This window comes from Balaenoptera borealis (assembly GCF_965194805.1).
Source record: "Balaenoptera borealis genome assembly, chromosome: 3".
NCBI lineage: Eukaryota > Metazoa > Chordata > Mammalia > Artiodactyla > Balaenopteridae > Balaenoptera > Balaenoptera borealis.
In genome coordinates, this window is record NC_138866.1 from 63183274 (window position 1) to 63198311 (window position 15038).

General features: G+C 35.3%; 1 protein-coding gene across 7 annotated transcripts in view; it reads left to right on the forward strand.

Annotated features, from left to right (window-relative positions):
* The window catches only part of BAZ1A (bromodomain adjacent to zinc finger domain 1A), a 93562-nt gene that overhangs the window by 42956 nt on the left and 35568 nt on the right, over positions 1-15038 (forward strand). For 5 of the 7 annotated variants that reach the window (XM_082384055.1, XM_082384059.1, XM_082384053.1 and 2 more), the window contains exons 6-12: positions 2313-2400; positions 6206-6340; positions 7461-7560; positions 8350-8516; positions 10443-10538; positions 11235-11373; positions 12690-12836. In XM_082384055.1, the coding sequence (XP_082240181.1) occupies positions 2313-2400; positions 6206-6340; positions 7461-7560; positions 8350-8516; positions 10443-10538; positions 11235-11373; positions 12690-12836 (872 nt within the window). The remainder of the gene's footprint in view (positions 1-2312; positions 2401-6205; positions 6341-7460; positions 7561-8349; positions 8517-10442; positions 10539-11234; positions 11374-12689; positions 12837-15038) is intronic. The other 2 variants (XM_082384058.1, XM_082384057.1) reach the window with 2 other exon arrangements.

A 15038-nucleotide genomic window follows, 5' to 3' on the forward strand; every position in this document is an offset into this window, starting at 1 on the left:
TGTAAAATAGATAGCTAGTGGGAAGCAGTCGCATAGCACAGGGAGATCAGCTCGGTGCTTTGTGACCAGCTAGAAGGGTGGGGTAAGGAGGGTGGGAGGGAGGGAGACACAAGAGGGAAGAGATATGGGGATATATGTATATGTATAACTGATTCACTTTGTTATAAAGCAGAAACTAACACACCATTGTAAAGCAATTATACTCCAATAAAAACGTTAAAAAAAAAAAAAAGAGGTAGAGGGGAACCTTCAGAGACAGATCAACCCATCATAATATGCAGACCTTATATGGATCTTGATTCAAATATACTAACTGTACAAACGAAGCAAAACAACTAAATCTGAACACTGAAAGGACATTTGATGATATTAAGGAATTATTGTTACTAATTTATAGTATTTTACATAATGCTTTGGTGGTTATATTTTTTAAAGAGCTACTCTCTTTTAAAGATACATACTGAAAAACTTACAGATGAAATAATACGGTGTCTGGAATATGCTTCACATAATATGGAAAAGAGGAAGTATTTGAGTTATGGATGCCAAAAAAAAAAAAAAGATAATACTGTTCCTATAATAAAGAAATGTTAATATTCCTGTACGGAAGACTTGATATGATAGAGTAGCTCTGACAAGTAGCACTTTATGCAATGATAGAAAGGTTATATGTGTGGTGTCCAGTATGGTGGAAATGTGGCTAGTAATAGTGAGGAACTGAAGTTTTAATTTTAATATCAATTATTAAAAAAAAACAAAAAAAACAAAACAGGGACTTTCCCTGGTGGTCCAGCAGCTAAAACTTCACCTTCCAATGCAGGGGGTGCGGGTTCAATCCCTGGTCCAGGAGCTAAGATCCCACAAGCCTCTTGGCCAAAAAAACCAAAAATATAAAACAGAAGCAATATAGTAACAAATTCAGTAAAGACTTTAAAAACTGTCCACATCAAAAAAGTCTTTAAAAAAAAAATATATATGGCCAATACGTGCCAGGTAGGACAATACATTTCTTGAGGACTAGTATATTTAGTCAATAGTCAAAAGATAATTACCTTCTCAGCTACTGTATGGTGCTGGGATCCTTTTTCAGATCCTTTTATTCGTATAGTCCTTCCTGTAGTTTAGGAAAAGAATATATATTTGGGGGAGGGCTACTACTTAAAAACTCCTATATTGTTTGTTTACTCATAGAAGCTTTTAACCTGGCTTTTTCTTGAAAGGAATACTTTAAATTCAGTTGAAACATTTGCTTTCTTTCCAGAACCTTTCCAGAAATACTTGTGTGTTATTTTTTTGTTCTGCTCTGTGTATGGTGGTGGTTCTGTTTTTTAATTTGGGAGCAAGGGAAAATGAAAAGGTGTATTTTTAGAATCATAATAACTCTAACTCTCTTTAATTTTAATCCCATGAATTTGTTGGTTGCCATATGATGTTTAAATACAAAATATTTTAGAATTTGATAAAAACCCATGTTCAGTTCTATTCACAATATCCTTTTGAATGTTGATTTACATAGTATTATGTGATAATATATGGTAATCTATGAATTTTTATTATGTTAAGAATTTTAATGGTGATACTTGTAGGAATGATCATCTAGTTTTATAAAATTTGGTTTACTCTGTGTGGTATATTTTCCTTGAGGTTTATTTGATTTCTGAGTGGTTCCTAAGCAACAAATGCATATACTGTTTTTTTTTTCTTTTTTAAAGGTCAAAGTGCTGTGGCGGGGAGTGGGGGAGGGAAAGTTTTGTTGTTGTTGTTGTTGTTTTTAATTTATTAATTAATTTATTTATTTTTGGCTGTGTTGGGTCTTCGTTTCTGTGCGAGGGCTTTCTCTAGTTGCGGCGAGCGGGGGCCACTCTTCATCGCGGTGCGCAGGCCTCTCACTGTCGCGGCCTCTCATTGCGGAGCACAGGCTGCAGACGCGCAGGCTCAGTAGTTGCTCAGTAGTTGTGGCTCACGGGCCCAGTTGCTCCGCGGCATGTGGGATCTTCCCAGACCAGGGCTCGAACCCGTGTCCCCTGCATTGGCAGGCAGATTCTCAACCACTGCGCCACCAGGGAAGCCCCATATGCTGTTTTTGTAATGGACTTTCATGGTAGATCCACTCAAGCTGATTTTATAACATTCTACATAAATACTTCTATATGAAGTTTCTCGTAACTTCTACATAACTACTATCGGAAAATGAAATTTTCTTCTTTTCCTAGGCTTGAAATTGAGGTTATGCATTCAAAAGAGATGATGGAGTTCAGATTGAATTCTTTGATACTAACACTTTCTTCTTTCTCCTCCTTTTCCCCTTGTAGCCGGAGAAAACACCTATTTTCTCGTGATAAACTAAAGCTTTTTCTGAAGCAACACTGTGAACCACAAGATGGAGTCATTAAAATTAAGGTAATCAGAACAGTGATATTATTTGTTGGAAAGAAGGGGAAAAAAGAGAAAAATGAGCGGTGTTATAAAGTTGTAACATTGCAGAAATGTTACTCCAAATTTGGTTGAAAATAGCTCTCTTTTTATCTGGAGCCAGTTTTAGTAATTTTCATTGGATTAAATACTGTTTTTTGCAATTGCTAGAATAGCTAAGTGGGTCAGGTACTTCCACTTTTTTCCGTGTATAAAAAAGATCAACCAAGACAGATGAGAATAGAGGGAAAACTTGGAGAAAGAAAAGTTATGGGGAGAATTCCCTGGTGGTCCAGTGGGTAGGACTCCACCTTTCCACTGCAGGGAGTGTGGGTTCAATCCCCGGTTGGGGAACTAAGATCCCGCAAGCCACGCGGCTGAAAAAAAAAGAAAAAGTTATGCGTGTAGGGCAACTAGTGCTTTCTAATAGTGTAGTACTACTGGCTCACAAAAACAGAGTCAAAGAACAATGCTAAAATAGATCCTACTAGTTAGGAAAACAATATACATATAATAAAAAGAATCTCAGAGACCAATACTAAGCAGATAGATTATATTTTATTCATAACCATTCAGAGGGAAAAAATCAAGTTTAGATACCTCACATTGTATACTAAGTAAAAAGTTAAATGGTGAAACTAAAACTGATTTTTTTAAATGAGAAATATTTAACTCATACTGGGAGAGAGACATTAAGTAAAAAAGCAAAAGAATGGGTTAGAGAGATGTATGCATGTGTCAAAAATCAGCTACTGTATGCTTAAGATTTGTGCATTTCATCATATGTAAATGTTACATCAAAAGAAAAGATATGAAGTAAAAGAATAGATGTATTTACTCTTTGTGAAAAGTAGCATTTCAAATCTAGAGACCAAGATAGATTATTTAATAAATAGAACTGGGACCCTTGGTTAACTATTTGAAAAAATAAAGTTGGGTCTAACTCAAAAAAAAAAAAAGACATGAGATAACTCTTAATGTCATTTATGCTGAAGTACTTAGAAGGAGCAGTAGAAAAGATGTACCAAAGATGAGATTGATTTGACAGTATAAACTTACATAGGTTTAAAAATGTCATGAATATATTTCAAGGGCAAGTGCTGGAGGAAAAATACTTTCAGTGAATACAGTGAGGAGCTCAAATCAATTATAAAACATAAACACCCCATTAGAAAAATAGACAGACATGATCAAAATTCACAGTGGATGAAGTATTAAAACTTGAAAACACATAAGGTAGAATCATCTGAAAGAAAAATTTCTAAAATATTTGTCTTTGATAAGAGAAGATAATTTAAGCATTCTGTCTATATAGTATTGAACAGGTAGCCATGTAGAATGATGCTTGCAAGAAGTTGATTTAGATACTTGTGATAAGTGGCTAGAACAGTGCCTGACACTTGACAGGCAGTCAGTGAATATGTGAATAGTTGCATATGTGTATCATAAATAGCCAGTTGGCTAATTCACCTAACTTTCTAAGATCTCTTACACATCAGTGAACAAAAACAACCTAATTAGGGAAAAAATGTCGAAGGACATCAGCAGTTATTCACCAAGGAAAACAAAGTCAGTAAACATGAAAAGAAATTCAACTTTACTTAATAAATATTGAAAGTTAAGGTGACAGTAAACATTTTTCTCTTAGAGTATAATGAAAGACAGTTAGTGGATATTCTAGTGTACTTGCACACATGCACACACCCCCTCAAAACAACAAAGTTTGGGGACTTCCTTGGTGGTCCAGTGCTAAAGAATCCGTCTTCCAATGCAGGGGACGCGGGTGCTATCCCTGGTCGGGGAACTAAGATCCCACATGCCGCAGGGCAACTTAAGCCTGTGTGCCACAACTCCTGAGCCTGTGTGCTCTGGAGTCCACGAGCCACAACTAGAGAGCCTGTGCACTGCAATGAAAGATTCTGCATGCCACAACTAAGACCCGACGCAGCCAAATAAATAAATAAATAAGTAACAACAACAACAAAGTTTGATACCCTGTGTGTGAGTGTAGACCGTTGTTACGAGTACCTGCAAGAACACAAAGATGTGGTATTTTTGTTTATTGTGTGTGTTGTGTGTGTGAATGAGGACACCTTGGCGATTAATATATTAAAACCTATTTTGACCTTTTTTGGGTATGTATTTGAGAAGAAACCACCCATTCATACTTAAAGGGCAGTTCTCTACATTCACAGGTTATTTAAGTGGGATAGTAAACAGCCATCTTAATGGAATTTACTTTAATGTAAAATCTTAATGGACTCTAGATTTACTCTGATGGCCAGAACTGATTGACTTTTAGGTGTTAAAAGCTATGTTCTACCAAAAGTAAAAATATTATATAGAAAATTGAATTCCAAGTAGAAGCATTCCTATTTTGTTAATAACTTAAAATTTTGTATCATCACATTTTCTGTATTTCTGTAAATGGCATTTTTTTTTTTTGGAGAGAAAGAAAGAATGATGATCTTGGCCGTTAGACCAAAAGTAATCTTCAGAATTGCTTAATCAAAATTAAGAAGTTTAGGGACTTCCCTGGTTGTCCAGTGGTTAAGAATCCACCTTCTACTTCCCTGGTGGTGCAGTGGTTAAGAATCCGCCTGCCAATTCAGGGGACATGGGTTTGAGCCCTGGTCCGGGAAGATCCTACATGCCACGGAGCAACTAAGCCCGTGCACCACAACTAATGAAGCCCGCGCGCCTAGAGCCGGTGCTCTGCAGCAAGAGAGGCCACCGCAATGAGAAGCCCATGCACCGCAACGAAGAGTAGCCCCCACTTGCCACAACTAGAGAAAGCCCGCGTGCAGCAACGAAGACCCAATGCAGCCAAAAATAAATAAATAAATACATAAATTTATTTATTTATTTTAAAAAAGAATCCGCCTTCCAATGCAGGGGATGCGGGTTCGATCCCTGGTCGGGGAACTAAGATCCCACATGCCACGGGGCAACTAAGCCTGCGCACCCTAGAGCCCACACGCCACAACTAGAGAGCCCGCGCTCTGGAGCCTGCGCACCGCAACTAAGGATCCCGTATGCCGCACCGAAGATCCCGCGTGCCACACCTAAGACCTGATGCAGCCAATTAAATAAATAAATATTTTTTAAAAAGAAGAAGTTTAGAGTTGGACATAGATGAAAGGTGAACAAGTTCCGAATATGAAGTAGAAGGAGAGAAACTCTTGATTTTAGCAAATTATCCTAGAACCACACCACTCATGGTAAAGATGAGGTTGACTTCTCCGAACTTAAATTTTGAGTTGAAACTTTATAGGAATTGATCAATATTTCTGCTTTTATCCAGACCAACTTTAAAATTTGATACATAAAATATCTAAGTTATCACTCCAAACTGGGGGGGGAATCTAAATGTTCAGCAGTTAGAAATGGCTAAGAATGTATTGGTTTAATACAGTGGATTTTTTAATATTAAATATATGGATTATTTATTTACATAGAAAATCTCATACAAAATTAGTCAAAAGCAAACAAAAAAGATTATTGTATAAATGTAATTTTGAGATAGTTTTAGAATTCAGGAAACTGTTGAAGCATTCTTGAGTACTTTATGGTGAAGCAATCCTTTGAATTGTTGTTTTCTTTATGGTAAATCTGATTAATTATATAGTTTTTAAAAGGATCAAGAAATAAAATATATGTTACTGCATAATACACATAAAATTCTAATGGTTTTGACCTGGTCTTTAACAGTAATCATATGACATGTTAGCGCTTATCTGTATATGGTTTACTAATGTGTTATTATTGTACCCTGTGTCTTTTTTTAATGAAGGCATCATCTCTTTCAACATATAAAATAGCAGAACAAGATTTTTCTTATTTTTTCCCTGATGATCCACCCACATTTATCTTCAGTCTGGCTAACAGAAGAAGAGGGAGACCTCCCAAACGAGTATCTGTTAGTCAGGTAAGTAGAGAATAGATAAAAACTACATTGTAGTTCTTAATAAAACTAACCAAAATTAAGAGTGGGATTTGGCTCCCTTCACCTCTGTAGCCTGTAAGAAGGAACACATTCCTTCACACACAAAAAAGGTGGGTACTGTATGTTAATAACTGCTTAGCAGTGAGGCTTGTAGAAGTTTCAAGTGTGAATTAGACATGATTCTCATGCCACAGGGATTTTATACTGAAGTGGAAGCAAGCCTATAAGCAATCACTAAAATGTAAAGCAGAATGAAATACAGGGAATAAGTTATGGAATTGAAATGTAAAGATAATTTAAAAGATACGAGATAGGGGCTTCCCTGGTGGCGCAGTGGTTGAGAATCTGCCTGCCAATGCAGGGGACACGGGCTCGAGCCCTGGTCTGGGAAGATCCCACATGCCGCGGAGCAACTAGGCCCGTGAGCCACAACTGCTGAGCCTGCGCGTCTGGAGCCCGTGCTCCGCAACAGGAGAGGCCGCGACAGTGAGAGGCCTGCGCACCGCGATGAAGAGTGGCCCCCGCTTGCCGCAACTAGAGAAAGCCCTCGCACAGAAACGAAGGCCCAACACAGCCAAAAATTAATTAATTAAAAAAAAAAAAATTTTTTTTAAAAAGATACGAGATAATGGTATCACAATTAAGCAGGCTAGAGACCTTAATCTCCCAAGAAATAAAGTAAAAATAAACTTTTGACATGTTTAATATTGGCTACAAAAATGTCTCTGACATGTCTTTTCTCTGTCTCTTTCTTATTTGACGTCTACACCATCTAGTTTATAAAGTTCCCTGGAAGATTTTTGTTTGTTTGTTTTTCTAATGCATATTTTTAAGGCTCCTCTTATATATTACTGGTTGTTTTTCCTGGGAGGTTTTTGTACTAATTTGTAGAACTATAGGATTAACTCATATTCTGTATGTTACTATGATTAGAGTTAATAAATGTTCAGTTATACTTTAGAATAAAACCTTAGTATAAAGTATAATTGAATTTTTTGTTTTTTATTTTTACTGTAAGAACAAAGCAGACGATTAGTTTACAACTTTAGTGGTTCTACAACTTTAGTTTTCTGGGTTTTTGTTTTTGGTTTTTTTTTTTTAGGAGGACAGCATTGCTAATAAACAGACTGTTGCAGGTTATAGGAACAGAGCTACTAAAGAAAGAGACAAACTTTTGAAACAAGAAGAAATGAAGTCACTGGGTGAGTTTTAATGTAAAGGATATACCAAAGATCTTGGCAAACAGAACAGGCTTAATAAATGTTAGTTCTCCAATTCCTTCAACTTCATTTGTTGTCTGCCTTCTTAACACCTTTTTTCTCTCCAAAAACTGTTAGTTATAGGAAAGAATATTTCTCTGTGCCCAGGCAGGGGTTGTTTCTAAAATGGCATATTTCTGTTTTGGTTTTTATTAAACATAGTTTTTTCCCTCAGATTATAATTAATTTCTTTACTAAATGAGACCTCTGTTTATCTCTTAAAACAGTATTTCAGGGTATAACATATCCCCTGTTAAACTGACCTAACGCTAGATTAAGCACAAGTTGGCAAGTTTCTAGGGCTTTCAAACTGTTTTGGTCCATTTTTGTTTGATTCCTACAGCCTTATAAAACATTGCTTCCCAAATGTGACTGTACACAGGAATCTTAGAAATCTTACTAAAAATGAAGATTCTAAATTAGTAGGCCTGGGTGGGAGAAGAGATTCTGCATTTGCAACAAGGTGATACCTTGCTGCTGGTCTTAGGACCACACTTTGAATAGCAGGGCTTTCAAAGGCAGGTATATGTTTGTCCCACGGCAGTAGTTTGTCTTAAACACAGCCAACTTGCTCTTCCCATTTTAATCACTTGCTGACTCGCTCCAGTAATTTACAACCCCTGGGAGTCTCTCTTGATTTAACCTTAAGATATTTCAGGGATTCTTTTGTTACATTAAAAAAATGTGTTATTTTCTGTCTGTGTACTTTTCTAAGTTTGACCTTCTCCACAGCTTTTGAAAAGGCTAAATTAAAAAGAGAAAAAGCAGATGCCCTAGAGGCAAAGAAAAAAGAAAAGGAAGATAAAGAGAAAAAGAAGGAAGAATTGAAGAAAATTGTTGAAGAAGAGAGACTGAAGAAGAAAGAAGAAAAAGAGAGGCTTAAAATAGAAAGAGAAAAGGTATACTCAAGTATATTAGTTACGCCCTCCACAGATAGTTAATAGTACTTTATATATTTAAATTCATGGTTAATTTTCAAATGCTTTTATCACTTTCATTTACATTCATAGTTGTGCATAGAGCACTGATAAACAGTACTGGTTTATCTCCCTTTTGCTTTGGAAGATTTAATGAATGATTTAAGGTTCAACATATATGCATGCCTTTACACCTCAAAGCCTCTTCTAAAGTACAATTCTAAAGTTGATTTTCTTCATTATTTAGACTTCCATATTTAGGGAAGACAATATATGTAAAACTTTCAAAAGTAAAATACATCGTTAGAAAAGTACAATAAAATGCATGATTAATAAGAATTAGTGCAGTGTTCTTATTCTCCTTAAAGAATAAGGTATCTGTGATAATAGGTATTTCAGCAAATCTTTGATTATAACCTTCAGCGGTAGATATTCCTTAGAGAATTCTATAGCTGGTTTCTTCTAAAGTCAGTCATTGTCATTGGTTTCCTGGGATATTCACAAGTAGCCTAGGTGTTACACATTGTGCTCATTTAAATTGCATGTGTTTCTTGAATTATTTCTTATAGCCCCTTGGGTGGGAGTAGGGAGTGTCTGATACATGTTTACTCCAGAAAAAAGTAGAAAACAAGAAAAAAAAAACCACTTGTAATCTAAATGGTAACATTTAGAGATAGCATTAATGCTTTGATTAATTTATTTCTAGTCTTTATTCTGGGCCTTAAAGAATAAGATCCAGTATTTATAATTCTGTATATATATTTTTTGTTTAACATTATAAACATTCCATCATGGTATTAAATAAACTAAACAAGTGAGGTGGAGTTTTTAGTGACTGCATATAATCGTTAATCAAATAGATATAGGTAAACATTTAAGAATTTTTGCTCATAAATAATGATACTTTGTTCAAATTTATGAACAAAAGTCTTTCCTCTTTTTGGATTGTGTCTGGATAAATTTATAGAACTGAAATAATAGGTCAAGGGTAAGAACATTTTTAAAACTTTCTATACATCGTGGACATAGATATTTGTTTGCCAGATGTACTTATGTATATTCACTTAGCAACAGTGAATGAAAATACCCATCTCATTACATCCTGCAAGAATTATTTGGGGGGAGGGGGAGTTTATTTCAGCAGACCGCTCGAAGCACAGTTAATAAATTCTGTAACTATCTAGTTGTTTCATGTTAAATTTGATAAGTGTATATCTGTTTACTTTCAGTGTTACTAAATTTCAAAGAAAGAATATTAACATAAACATATATATTATTACATACATTAACATATATTTATTGGAAATAATTATAATAAAATATTTTGTTTACATTTTGCTTTATTAGAGACGTTTTAGGGTCAGTATTTATCTTGCAGTTTCAAATACCAGAAACAAGAAGTAAGGGTTTCAAAAGACCAAGTGAGCGAAAAGTTCACCAATTGTATACTGTCCCCTCTGTGTGTCTCTAGGCAGTTAGTCAGGTTTAAATGAATCTTGAAAACAAATGTATTACAAATATAAGGGGAGGTTTTATTTTAGGTACTCTAAGAACTTCTTACCTCTTTAGTTAAGATCTAATTGATTTAAAGTAGAGGGAGAGCTGCTATAGACAGGGTTGGATTGAATTAATATTTATCCAGGAGCTGCTATGTGTTGAACATTTTTCGTCTTTGTAGCAGTTCTGTCAGGCAGGCATTGTTTTCATCAGTGGTTTTAACACTTTAATGTGCATCAGAATCACCAGAAGTGTTTATTAAAACATCAATTGCTGGGTCCCAACCCCGGAGTTCATGGTTCAATAAGTCTAGGTAGGGCTCAAGTAATTGTATTTCTTACTAGTTCTGAGGTGATGCTGATGCTGCCTTATAAATTTCTTATCAGAATTTTTATTAACCTTTTGTTTTAGGAAAGAGAGAAATTGCGTGAAGAAAAGAAAAAGTATATGGAATACTTAAAACAGTGGAGTAAACCTAGAGAAGATATGGAATGTGATGATCTTAAGGTATGAGCTTGTTCTGTGATGTTTCACACACCTGTGCAACAGAGGAAGTAGCCAGTTAAGCAAATGCTTATATTTAGAGTTCCAAAGTAACATTGTTAGTATTTTATAACAAGCTTTGATAATGATTCTTAGTCTGTGGAAATAGTTGGTCATCTGTGCTATCCTTGGTAGTCCAGTAACCACTGGGGCCAGGCATACATTTAGTTTGATTGCTAGACAAAGAGTCTGCTCCTCTCCAGAAATAACCAAAGTATCCAAACCAAACTCGTTCATCTCAGTTTATAAGGAACCATTTCTAAGTCAATAGATGATGGATTAATTCTGTTCCATATCCTAAGGAAAATACTGCATTGAAGATCATATTGACACGGCTAATGCCTTGACCTCAGAATCTAGGTTAGGAGTCCTTCTTAACTAGGAAAGGTAGTCAGAAGTATAGTTCAGCCTAAAGTTATGTTCTTAGTTTGATGAAGGAAAAAGTCCCTAGAGACTGTGATTTAGTAAAGTTGGAATAAAGCCACAGCATCTATAATTTTTAAAGTTCCAAAGGGGATTATGATAAACATCCAGTGTTGAGAACCACATGAAATAATTCTTTACGTGAAATTATTCTTTTAGGTAAGAGTATATCATATCTGTCTTTTACAATTTCCTGTACTTGGTTCAAATAGTTATATAAATTGTTTAATCTTGCAGGAACTTCCAGAACCAACTCCAGTGAAAACTAGACTACCTCCTGAAATCTTTGGTGATGCTCTGATGGTTTTGGAGTTCCTTAATGCATTTGGGGAGCTTTTTGATCTTCAAGATGAGTTTCCTGAGGGAGTTACCCTAGGCAAGTGCTATTGCTGTGTTGTAGTTCACGCTAAAATTAGTGGCTTAAAGGAACAAGTTATTCTCTCTCAAAGTTCTGTGGAGTCACTGGACCCAGCTGTCCAGTCCTTTCTTGGGGTCCTTCATGTGATTACAGTCAGACAGTGGCTGGGACTGGAGTCATCTGAAGGCTCACCTGGCTAGATGTTCAAGATGGCTTCTTCACACACGTGCCTGATGCCTCGGTGCTCCTCCACATGGTGTCCCACTCCATCAGAGTAGCCTGCACTTCTTATGTGGCCGCTGAGTGCTCCAAGAGGCTGGAAGCAGAAACTGCCAGTTTTCTTAAAGGCCAGGCCTGGAACTAGCAAACCTTACTTCTGCCATATTCCATTAGTTAGGCCTGCCTGGGATTCAAGGAGGCAAAGGAATAGACTCTACTTCTTGAGGGTGGCATGGTATGTAAGTGCAGGGAGGGGAGAAATTGACAGCCGTATTTGGAGACAAGTTATTGCCTAACTTTAATTTATGATTCTGTTTTGCCTCTGCACTTACATACTATTACTTTTTATTTACATCATTTATAAGAGCTAAATTAGTATGAGAAGGGCTTTGGATCCCATTTTCGATTTTTAGCTGACCAATAGCAAAATAATTTTCTTAAGATCCAAATAAAGATTCTCAAAGACAGAATTATAATGCCACTCTTATTTTAATAAGAGTAAATTCTTCAGGAGGGCTTTCACATTCCCTCAGTTTTTCTTTATGAGCTAGGTGAAGCATGAATCATTGTGCCTTACAGATCAAGAAGGTCTAAACAACGCTGGTTTAGGTAAGAAGTTTAGGTTAGATGAATTAGATGAGAAACATTTATGACTTGAACACAATTTTAGGATTACACCTAATGCTGATGATTACCTCTTATGTGCACTATTTGGTAAACAGTAATGTCCCACATAGCTCTTCAGAACAGTGGGACAACAATAATAAATCTTTGGCATTGTTATTCAAATTAGAGTAAAATTATAATTTTTAATATATGCCTTAATTTGCATCTCAAATTTAAACTTAGATGAAATACTGTATCAATCTACTGAGACTAATTTGGCTTTCTTGAATGCAGTGATTTTGGCTTTTGATTTTATTGTATTTTATTGTAATCATTATAAATTATTTTTGATTTTGGCTTGAATAATACTTGGCTCTACTTTGATAAATGGGCAGTTAAGAAAATAGTTACACAGGCTATTGTTGATTAAAATGTTTATTATTCCAATGGAGTTGTTTTTTCAGTACATGACCAGAACTTTAAATTCATTTTAAACATTTTATTCGCAGAAGTGTTAGAGGAAGCTCTTGTAGGAAATGACAGTGAAGGCCCACTATGTGAATTGCTTTTTTTCTTCCTGACTGCCATCTTCCAGGCGATAGCTGAAGAAGAAGAGGAAGTAGCCAAAGAGCAAATAACTGATGCTGACACCAAAGGTCAGAATTCAGTGTTATTGCTTGCTGATAGTAGCTTTGTAGTGAAACTAATTTTTGATTAGTTAATTTTTAACTTTACTTGGCTTTTACAGTTATAAAATTACTTGATTTTTGAGTCATATACTAGCAACACATCATCAGTTGTCTTAGAACAACTTTGTTTTAATGTATCCTGTTTCTGATGGCCTTAAAAATGCTGCAGCCCCCACCCCACCAATCTGTCTTGCTTTTTACTCCTTTAGATTTCTCCTGCTATTTAGGAGCATTACAGATTTCATTGACTAGTATCTAATTCCAAGAAATTCTACTAAATAGCATGATTTTTTTCCCCCACCTAAGGAATTACTTCAATTGTTGTTATTAATACTTTAAATTGAAAATATTACCACTGATTTCATTTCCTATCTGACAATTTTTAGACCAGAGTTAAGTAAAATTTAGTTTTTAAATTTCAGTAATTGGTTTGAACTAGAAATTTTGCTCTTTAAATTCTATACAGTTAAGTATCTAGAGTCAGCGTGTGGTACATATTACTGTAGGAATAATTCTTGGGGAAACCCTTTTTTATTTTTAATACAGAGTAGAGTATGTTCACTGTTTTATTTAGGATTTACCTCAATCAGGGGAATTGTTAAGCATTTATATTAAAAGGTTGATTTGACTTCCTGAATAATACTCTCTGTGAATTTTGCCACATTATGAGATGGGACTATTAAACAATACTTTAGTGTATTCCATAAAAATTTACAATAAGAGATAACTACTTGGAGACATCTTGATAGCAGAATCTTGGTAGAAAAAAAATGGAACATTCCTCCATTCAGATAGCATGGTTGGCCATAGATAATTTGAGCTAATTTCCTTTATGCCTGGTCGATGAAGCAATAGGATAATTATGAGTATGTAGCCAATGTCAGCTGCCTTTTGATTTTACAGGCTGAGTTCAAGCAAAATATATTCTCTAGCTTGAGTGCTAATCACCATAGGTCCCTTATCAAGGCCATTTTAGCAATGTGGTCCTCATTGTCATCTCAGATGATTTAGTCAATTAAATGAAACTCTACTTAAAGGGAAGACAAAAGGGTAAATCCATTTATAAAACACCTAAAGATTTTCTAGTGACAAGCACTAAAGATGGATTATCTAAGAGAGACAATGTAACATATATTCATTCTTTTAGCCTTTAGGTTTTCTTAATGACCAATAACATCACAGGGTTATTGACCAAATTCTGACCTTAATACAAGACAAAAAGCTTTTTTTAATTCAGGATTTGAAGCAGGTGAATTTTGTAGTTCTGGAAATCCTGATGACAAACAGTGGAGTCAAAAGGAAATTGTATTGGAAAGTCAGCTAATGTAAAGGAAAAATATATGTAATATTGACGTTTGTATTGCCATTATATTTTCTATTCATGATTTGTTTGATCTGCAATTTTTATAGCTCTACTCCTATATAGAACTGTCTATAAAGTCTACCTCTGAATATGTATTGACCATTAAATAAAGGTTTTAATGCTCTTTTTGAAACTATTTAAATGTTAGGGAGGGAGAAAAAAATACTCAAGGAATTTCACCCTTCTCTCACTTGTGTATTATTATTGGCCACATTTTAAATGGTTATTTCAGTTTCATTAAGGGCCCTAGGCTGTTCCCCCGGATATTTTTCATATGTTCTCCCATCTCAGAAACAAAAAAGCTCTTCCATAGTCTTCCTGAAAGTCACTGAATAATCAAATGGGATTGAATATTCTTTTACTTCCTCTTTAGCTGGTCTTATTATGTAAGGTGTTTCTTGCTATTTTGAGAAATCGGGAAATTGGGCAGAAGATAAAAGCATGAATTTATCTTAGTGATGAAAAAACTGAGGTTCAGGGAGGTTATTTGCTGAAGATCACAAAGATAGTAAGTGACCACAAAGCTAGTAAGACACTATATATGCGTTGTTTCATTTAATCCTCATACCACCCTTGTGAGGAAGATGTAAGTATTTTCTGCCTTTTACACACAAAGAAACTTAGTCTTAAGGAGTCTAATTAACTTGCCCAAAGACATTTGGCTAATAAGAAAGTGACAGGATAAAAACTCAGGCACTCTGGCCTAGAGCCTCATAATGACTGTTATATTACCTTATTATATGGCAAAGAAGTAATTATCTGTCTTCCAGAACATCTGATTTCTTTGGTCTTTGGTCTCCCTGTTT